Source organism: Meles meles, chromosome 17 (assembly GCF_922984935.1).
Source record: "Meles meles chromosome 17, mMelMel3.1 paternal haplotype, whole genome shotgun sequence".
Lineage (NCBI taxonomy): Eukaryota > Metazoa > Chordata > Mammalia > Carnivora > Mustelidae > Meles > Meles meles.
This window is the reverse complement of record NC_060082.1, coordinates 32,407,666-32,416,897: the sequence shown is the minus strand read 5'-3', so window position 1 is coordinate 32,416,897 and position 9,232 is coordinate 32,407,666. Positions and strand designations below refer to the sequence as shown.

Below are 9,232 nucleotides of genomic sequence, written 5' to 3'. Positions count from 1 at the left end.
TATTTAAAAATTAATATAGATGACACTTAGAGGAATGCATTTCTTTGAATTCCCTTTCTCCTCCTCCCCCAAACAACCAGCATGTTCAGTATCAACATAAACATAAACATCTCAAATGATGGGAAGGATTATAAAATATATCCAATCTCATGTTACATGCAGAGATGTGACACAAAATAACTCTTTCTAAAGCAAATCTGGATGTAACTGCCTTGCAAATAAAGTGAGGACTTACTTTACCTGCTAGGGTAGAACACTGTGCCCCCACTTTCGTATAGTTTTGTCTACTGTGAGTGCAGAGAACCCAATTATGCTAGATTATGCTACATGCTAGCTTAAGGTAAGGGTCAAGGCCTGAGAAGGCTTTTTAAAACTAGAGACACAATGAATGAAACTTGATGTGAAATGACACTGACTCTAATACAAAGATCAAATGAAAATTGAAAGAGGCAGATAATCTATTCAGTGTCTATATTGATACTCAATTATCAAATATTTGGAAATTATTTGTAATAATACATTTTATTAAACTCTTAGATTTCTGTCATTATATTTAAAAAATAAATGTCTACAAGAATGCACATACAATGGGGCACCTCAGTGGCTCAATCAGTTGACCATCTGCCTTCAGCTCAGGTCACGAGCCCAGGGACCTGGGGATTGAGCCGGCACAGGGCTCCCTGCTGCTCGGGGAGCCTACTTCTCCCTCTCCCTCCTGCTGCTCGGGGAGCCTACTTCTCCCTCTCCTCTGCCTGCCACTCCCTGTCCTTGTGCTGTCAAACAAATAAATAAAATCTTAAAAAAAGAATGCACACGCAGGTTAACATGTGAACAGTACAAAACATCTTTCTTAGCCTATGTGCCGAAAGGCCTTAGCTGAGAAATTTTTTTAAAGATTTATTTTTTTTTATTTGAGAGAGAGATGTAGAGGAAGAGCATGAGTGGGAAGGGGAGAGGGAGAGAATCTCCAACAGACTGCGTGCTGGGCACAAAGTAGGACAGGGAGCCACACCTCACAACCCTGGGCCCATGACCTGAGCTAAAACCAAGAGTCAACCAAGAATCAGTCACTTAACTGACTGAACCACCCAGACACCCCTGAAAAGGAGGATTTTTAAACCTGGGAATGGAGGCGATATGAAAAGCTTCTCGTTAACTCAGTCATCTATCTTACCAAGTAATTTGAAAACCATTTCTAGATCTTTATTAAAAAGTATTGTTTTTAAGTTTTGAAATAATCATAGATTCACAAGAAGTTGCAAAAACAGATACAGAGAGGTTCCCTTTATCCAGTTTTCCCCAATGGTTACATCTTACTTACAATACCAAAAGCAGAAATTTGACATAGGAACAAGGTATATATAGTCCTACATCTTATCATATGTGTAGACTTGTGTGACCATCATGATCATAATAAAGAACTATTCTGGGGCCCCTTGGTGGCTCAGTCGGTTAAGCAGCTGCCTTCCGCTCAGGTCATGATCCCAGAGTCCTGGGATCCAGCCCCATCTTGGGCTCCCTGCTCAGTGGAGAGCCTGCTTCTCCCTTTCCCTCTGCCTGCCGCTCTGCTCGCTTGTGATCTCTGTCAGATAAATAAATAAAATCTTAAAAAAATACAGAACTATTTTAACACAAAGATTTCCCTTGCTCTGCTGTGTACATTCACACCCACCCCCTCATCCACCAATAACAAAAGTTTTGTAACTCTGTTGTAAGATGAATATTTAATTTCCATTTGAACCTGGTCTAGTCTCTTCCATTTCTGTAAAATGCTGTCCCCCCCCTTGAATTAATGTCATGATTAACAGGTCCTCATCCTCAATTTAAGAAACAGTGCAATCAATTTGATCTTCCAGACTTACTTCCCTTATTTCAGCATTTGGTTTGGGAAAAACACACACAAACACACCTGATTTGTGGTGGATTGGCTTCTCAGGTTTGGTTTCCATCTTTTCATAGCTTTTCCTAAGGTCCCTCGTTAGTTTTCCTGGTTTTAAACTCTTTTCTCACACCTCGAGAAATCTCGAGATCCTGATAACTAATTTATTATCCCAACAGAAAGGAAACAGATTTCCAAAACAAGATCCCAATTTATTAATTCGCTATGAGATTGATTATGGCCCAGTAGGGTCGGTTCAGTCACCACCTACTAAGAAAATTCCAAATACAATTGCAGGGTTGTATGGTAAATGCAGAAAGAGAGGAAGGAAGGAAAGAAAAAAGGATAGTGACGGCCCTGTGGTGGCTTAGTCAAACTTCGGTGCAACTCAAGAAGTCCCCTCTCGCCCTCAGGGATCAATCCCAGCCCTCAGTTCTTCAAAACCGAAGAACACTTAACAAAACGACTACTCTTCGAAACCCAGGCTGGGAGTTATGCGGAATGATCCCCAGCCAGGTAGGACACGAGAAAATAAAATGTCCACTTTCCATCACCGAGGAGTGTAGGCCCAAAGAAATGGCCGGCTCTTGCGCATCCCCGCATCTTGCTAGAGCTTTATCGGCCGCCTAAAAAGTCCATTTTATTTCCGCAGCGGAGCCGGCGGCGTTTGCTGAAGGCCTGGCCCTCGCAGCGCCATCGGGGTCCGAGCCCCCAGGCCCCCGGCCGGCCTCCCAGCGCGCAGCCCCGGACCCGCGCGCCGGCGCCCAGGCCCGCGTGGCCGCCCCGCCGGGCCCCTGTGTCGGGCGCTCCGCCTCTCCCGGCCGGCGGCGGCCATGGCGGCCAGGCGGATCCCAGCGCTGGCGCTCGCCGCCTTCGGAAGGCTACCTCCAGCTTCCCGGCCACCACAACTTCTCCGGGTCGTAGGAGGGTTCCGGCAGCACCTCAGCTTAACCCTCTCCTCCGCTGCTGAGGAAGACCGCAGAGGCTCTGAGCCCCGCTTGCAAGGCGGCCTAAAGGCAGACGGCAGGAATCCGGAGAGCGAAGAGTTAACAGCGGCCGAGCGGCGGATCGCGGACCTGCACGCCGCAGCCTGCGCGGTGAGGCCCCTCCTGCCCGCCCGGCCCCGCCTTGCCCCGCCCCGCCCCTCCCCGCCCCACCCAATCCGACCCAACCCAACCCGGGTCCAGCCCCGGGATCCGTGCGCCTGCGCGCCCTAGGCTGAAGGCTAGGTCGCTGGAAGCCCGCGCGGTCCTTGCTTTGGCTTCTGACAAGCACGCTTGCTTACCGCTCCGACCCTTCCGCTTGAAAACTAGCCAGTTCCCTGTTATGCACAAGGAGTTAACGTATATTTGTATTAAGTGTGGGTCCTTTCTGATCAGCGTCCGAGCTAAACTGGTGGCAGTTTGGGACCCATCATGACTGTGTGTGTGTGTGTGTGTGTGTGTGTGTGTGTGTGTGTGTGTGTGTGTGTGTGTTTGTGTGTGTGTGTGTTGGGGGGCGTTATTAAGGCATTGATGGAGGAGGTAGAGAGGAGCTGAGAAGTCACAGGGAAAATAGGCTGTGTGTTTTTCTGTGTTACCAGTTAAACACTTCGCCATTCAACCATACTAATAATGCAAAACTTTAAAAAATAAATTTTTGCTACTATTCTTTCCTCTTTTCTCTCCGCCCTAACGGAGCACAATTGTAAAGGAGACTGTAATCAGGCGTTTACATTCTTCCCAATTTTGAGCCATGTTTTCTTCTGTTTGCAGGATTTAGGCAATCACTCATTAGTACCAATATAACAACTTACCATCTTCGTTCAGTTTCTGACACCTCAGACTACATAGGTTTAAAGGGAGCATATTTAAATTTTTATTATCTTGAGAGAGCAAAGGAGTTCTGGCGTGAAAAATGCAAAAACAATGTAAAAGTAGCGTATTTAATACAATCTGTGTTACTAGTACTTGATGTCCACTGGAGAGTTACTTACCTGGTGTTGCTTGAGCAATGGAGTAGAAAAGAAAACCTTGATGATTTTCTAAAATTGGCTTTTTTCCCCACTGCTAGTTAGTAGGCCCTGGAAATTCACTGGCTCATTCAAGTGTTGACACTTCTGCATAAAAATTCATCAGGAAATGACTGACGGCTTTTGATTGATCTTGTTTATACTCCATTAAAAAAATAAAAATAACATGTATAATTTGTTGCCACACATCACCATATAAATATGGTAAATATAAGCAGAGGTTTCATTCTTTTTAGAGCAAAGAGCAATCACTTGTCAATACAGGTCAGTCAGCTGGGAAAGGAGAAGGACTTTTTCCGACTTAGGAAACCCTCACTTGTTTCATCAATTGAGTGTCAGTATCACAGCTGAAATGGTTGTCCAGGAGACCAAGAGTAAATCCAAAAACAAGTTTGTTGTTTTTCTTTTTCAACAAATCAGAACTCCCCTCTCAGTTGTCCTTTGCCCACACCTCCAGGCAGATGGGTCTCTTACCTTTCTTTCTGGGGTGATCTGCATGACTGAGCATCTTGTTTTCCAGCCACTGTTCGCACTCTCGTCACACCTTTGTCTCTTGCCACTATACCTGAGGCTCCTTTACTGTGGACAAATTAAGTTTGTGTGAGCAGCCAATAAGCTCAAAGTTTCGCAATCAACATGGAAAGCAGGAGAACAGGCACAAATGCAGAAGCAATCTGTTTGTTAGGCTTCCAAGTTGCTCCATAATTGCCTTCAGAAGACCTCCAGAAACTATGAAAAGTGAGAAGACAGCTAACAGAGCTCCCAGTGTTTGTTTGCTTGTTTTTGTTTTTCTTCCAAGTCTTCAAACATGGGTTTCTTAAAGAAGTGAGGTCTTGACAATTGGTCATTCTAAAGGCCTTGACAATTGGTCATTAAAGTTTAGTGTTCTTGGTTTCATGTAATTTACTTCTGTGGTCCCAAAAGACTTGAGAGGCCCTATAGACTGGCCTTGAGACTTGCTTGCTGGATTTCTGCTGCCAGGTCTGGCTCGGCTAGAATACCTTAGAGTAGACCTAGACTTGAACTCTATTTGTCTTTTTGCTTTATGCCTTATTCATGGTTAAATTCTCAACCAGATCATTATTGGTTAAATTCTCGACCAGATTAAAATATTTAGCTAGGAAGGAAGACACTCTGAAGAAGTAACTTGTGGCACATAAGACATTCACATGTCACACATATTTTAATGAAAAGGTTCTATTCTATACAGGAATGATGCAGAGTAAAAGGGTTATATAAGAAGCCCAAGAGAAAGTTCCTCTACAGAATCTGCAGAATAAATAATAATCACCCACATGGCCCAAATCCACAGATTTGGGCTGCATTACTTTCTTTGCCTTCACACAATGTACTTGGGACCCTTTTTAAAAACCATGTTCGAATGTTGGTAGAGTTTGCTTTCTTGACATCTGAAGTGCTGTAGTAAAAGTTCCTTTTGATCAGACTCGTGAAAGCAGTTGAGTGTTAATATGTTAAAACAATACTTTTTTCACTTAAAAACAGAACTAACAACCCTCCCCCCAAAAGAAAATAGTATAAAATGTGCAATGGAGTAACACATCACGAAGGTAAAGAAAAGTGTTCAATAATAGCAAGGTCATACTTTTCTGTAAGGACTGTTGGTTTTGATTAGCACCTTTTCTGTAAGTTTAAATCATTATCCACATATTTTAAGTACTGAAATTGCAACTGCAACTTCTGAGTGAAAGTTCATTTTCAGCCTCTTAAGCTCTTAAAGTCATCTAAATCACCTGTTATTAAACTTGTTACCTAGAAACATAGAATGAAAAATACCTGAGCAGTGGCTACATCGTTATTGGGTATAGAGGAGTTCTTGTTTTTCCATCAACTTCTCATTTTTCTCAAACTGTATATTTTCTCCTTATGTCACATAACGTTGGATTGCATATAATGTTGGAATGCATTCAGTCTTTAATTGCAGGTGCCACCAAAATTGCTGGGAAGAAGTTTAATATTGTTTAAAGAAAATTTTGCAGTATTTTATGAGTAGAAAGTATGGTGAGGAGCTATGGTGAGTATTGAGATTAATGAATTGTTTTATTTCATTATTCTTCAGACTGGCCAGTTGAACTATGTGGATCCAGCTACTGGCTATACCGTGCTCACACAGCTCGCCCACTTGCAGAGAGGTGAATGCTGTGGCTCTGCCTGCAGACATGTGAGTAGCAAATTCTCGCATTACAGCGGCAGCTTTCGGTGCTTCTGTAACTTCGTAAATACCTATTATTTGAAAAACAAGTCAAATAAAAAAGCTAAATAGACCTGGAGTGCACTTTTCACAAGCTACTTTAGCCAAGGACAATGAAGTCCTTAGGACCAACATAGGACCTTTAAGGTTAATGGAATTTTGTAACATTTCTTTGTGAGCATCAGTTCCTTGAAATGTTGTGATTTGAAATTCATGGGAGTTCTTTATTACAAGGAAACTTTTCATGAGGTTTCAAATAAGTCACGTTCACTAGGCAAGTACAAAGATGGCAGGAAAAGAAATCCAGAATATTACAAACTCCATCGCAGACAGTGTTTTTGTCTTCATTATTAGCTGAATAAATAGCAATTTGACCAGTATTGTGAAATGGGTTTCCTTTAAATGATAATGATTCCTCTCCCCCTTCCTCTCTCCCTCCTACCCTTTTCCTCTCCTGTCCTTCCCTCCCTCCCTTTCTTTTCTTCCCTTCCTTCTCTCTCATTTTCTTCCGTGGCTGTTTTGTACTCTATCTTAAAAATAACCATGAAGCTATCTACCCCACACTTAGTGCTGTACATTTCCTAAAATGTGTATTTCAGTGAATATATCTCTGTGTTCACTGATTAAGATGAACTAGCTAATCCTTCCCTATGCTGAGCAAGAAAAATAAATGAGATTGGGTTTATCACTGTAACTTTTTAAAAGCATACTAGTAAGGTCAATTGTTACAGTGTTAAGATTATAAACAGGTAACAACCTCTGTTTACAGACCACTTGGACTTTATGTTCAGGAGCAAGACGGCATTATTTCCTTTAATGCACTTTACAGTTAAGGACAAACACTAAATGCATATATTGGCTGGAGCCAGTATTGAAAAATTAAGCCTTCACTTTTATGTATGTTCCTACCTGTGCCATTAGCTGTTTCTAATCAAAAGCATTAAGAGCTTTGCATAAATTGAGGACTTGAGAATTTTCTAAGAGTGAGTTTTTGACAGTAGAATTCTTTTAGTTGGAAGGATGCATTTAGGAAGTGATTCTTGGACCCTAATTAGGACCATTTGCCGGAGGTTGCCATTATTCTCCTCTTAGTCTGCAGGACCCAGTAGATCAAATGATCTGTATAACATGATTAGCAGTCTCCTTTTCCACCATGAGGAGTGTTGTACTTTTTAAAGATCCCTGTGAAATAATTCAATAATGGTTTGTTTTTTTTCTTCTGCAGTGTCCTTATGGTCAAGTCAATGTTAAAGATCCATCTAAAAGGAAGAAATTCAATTCATATTTTTATGTTTGACAACAAGTTCATCTCTGTTCTCCATCTAATTGAGCCTGTATTTAAAAAAAAAAATACCTTAATCCAGAATTGCTGTCTCTATTAGTCCTTGAACACTAGTTTAATTATAAGTACATATATTAAAAGAACATCAATAAAATGAAAAAGCTAGCAAATGTTTGTGTGTTTCTGAAGTGGCACATTGATAGTTTATTTTCCTTTCTTTTTGCTTCATTATCAGACACATATGTTGAAGAAAGAAAATAATGACTGTTCCATTAAATAAATAGTAGCAATCGGGTCACATTAGTCGCTCTCGATTTTTCTTATAGCCTCCGTTCTCCTACTGTTTTCTCCTCTGTGTTAGCAACCCAAGGGAGGTTACTGGCAAATAGAAGAGTTTGAATACATTCTTCATTTTATTTATATCTTGAACTATAAGAAGATTGATATAATGCTATATTGTGCAGCATATGAGTGCCCAGGAAGCGCCATCCTGCATCAAGAAATGCTCTCATCTTCCATCTGTTCTCTCAATAAAAACTCTAAATCATTCTGACTTGGAGGTCAGGCCGCTTAAGATGCCTCTGATTAGACCATTCTCACTTCTCTCCCCCACAGCTTCCTTCTCCATGTCTTACGGCACTTCCCAGGCAAATCTATCTTAGGACATTTTAGCATCTTTATACCCATTCCATTCACTGCAGTGATACCTCTGGGCACTAGTATCCAACCTGGGTTAGGGGCTCCCAGGGACTATTGTTCCTACACTTTCTCCCCTGCTTTCTTCTGAGGATACGGGCCCCAGAAAGCCTTTTCCTTGCCAGTGGAGGCTGTTCAGTAAAATGAGGCTGCTGCCCTGTCACTCTGCCCAGAGCTAAACTTCAGCCTTTTCTCCCAACAGAATCTGAAAGGTTCTCACACATCTCAGGGGTCTTCCTTACTCTCTGCCTGTGGCCTCAATAAGAGTTTTAGAGATCTGAGGCAATCAAAAGATTCTGGTGCCTTCTCACATGCTCAATTTAAAGTAAAAGCTATTCTAAAATATAGTGAAAATAAGTGAAAAGCCCAGTAAGGCTCTGATTTTCCCCTTGATTGTGATTTATGTTGTTATTTGTATGTCAAATATTAAATTGTTTCCCCCAATTTTTGGCATTTTAGTGCCCCAATTTTGCTAGTCCTCCCACTGTGGTGCCCTAAGCAACCCTGTCAGTGGACCCTGTGAGGTGTGGGCAGCTGCCTTGGATATTAAAAACAAAACAAAACAAAAACCCGTCTTTGTGGCCTAGTGTTGTCCTCTCTAGAAATCATTTTGAGGAGGTGAGTAGGAGAAGGGGGTCAACATTATGATTGTGGAGGCAGTTAGACTTTCCAGACAGGTTTATGGACTCCTGGGAGCCAATTTCCTCTCTATCCTCAGGTCAAGAAGCAACCAGATAGTTCAATGTTTTCCACTAGATTTGAAGACTACCAAGACCATTTTCTGGGTGAGGGCTGGGTGGTACTTTCTTCAGCGGTCCCAAGAAGGAGAAGAGAAAGAAATGGAGCCTGTAAAGGTCATCTTTCTGGAGAAAAAAGAGAGAGGAAAGAAAGTTCATTCTGAAAAGGGGCCCTGATTTAAGGCAGAGTTTTGAGAAAGCCCCTTGACAGAAGGAAATAACTTATGGGATTCCTCCTTCCTAGAAGCAGCTTTTTCCTCCTCCAAGTGCACTCCCTGAGGTATGGAACTGGCCCAAGAGAAAGGACTCCAAATGTCCCATCCCAGAGGATAGTCCTGTGGGACGCTTCCTGGCAGAACTTGAAGCCTTGCCGGCAACAGCAAAGGAGCCGCTGTTGGGGTGGGGGGGGGGCGCTCTA

General features: G+C 42.3%; 1 protein-coding gene across 1 annotated transcript; it reads left to right on the top strand.

Annotated features, from left to right (window-relative positions):
* Window positions 1-1,616: 1,616 nt before the first annotated feature.
* On the top strand, window positions 1,617-7,547 carry C17H1orf53 (chromosome 17 C1orf53 homolog). Its single transcript, XM_045983049.1, has 3 exons — window positions 1,617-2,976; window positions 5,968-6,069; window positions 7,325-7,547. The coding sequence occupies exons 1-3, from the start codon at window positions 2,713-2,715 to the stop codon at window positions 7,394-7,396; spliced, it is 438 nt and encodes a 145-aa protein (XP_045839005.1). The 5' UTR covers window positions 1,617-2,712; the 3' UTR covers window positions 7,397-7,547.
* Window positions 7,548-9,232: the final 1,685 nt, after the last annotated feature.

What these genes read in the sequence shown, in the direction of transcription:
- C17H1orf53 (XM_045983049.1), top strand. Translation starts at nt 2,713, where the DNA reads ATGGCGGCCAGGCGGATCCCAGCGCTGGCGCTCGCCGCCTTCGGAAGG. An exon ending in TGCACGCCGCAGCCTGCGCG is followed by an intron (nt 2,977 to 5,967) that starts GTGAGGCCCCTC and finishes ATTATTCTTCAG; the next exon opens with ACTGGCCAGTTGAACTATGT. An exon ending in GTGGCTCTGCCTGCAGACAT is followed by an intron (nt 6,070 to 7,324) that starts GTGAGTAGCAAA and finishes TTTCTTCTGCAG; the next exon opens with TGTCCTTATGGTCAAGTCAA.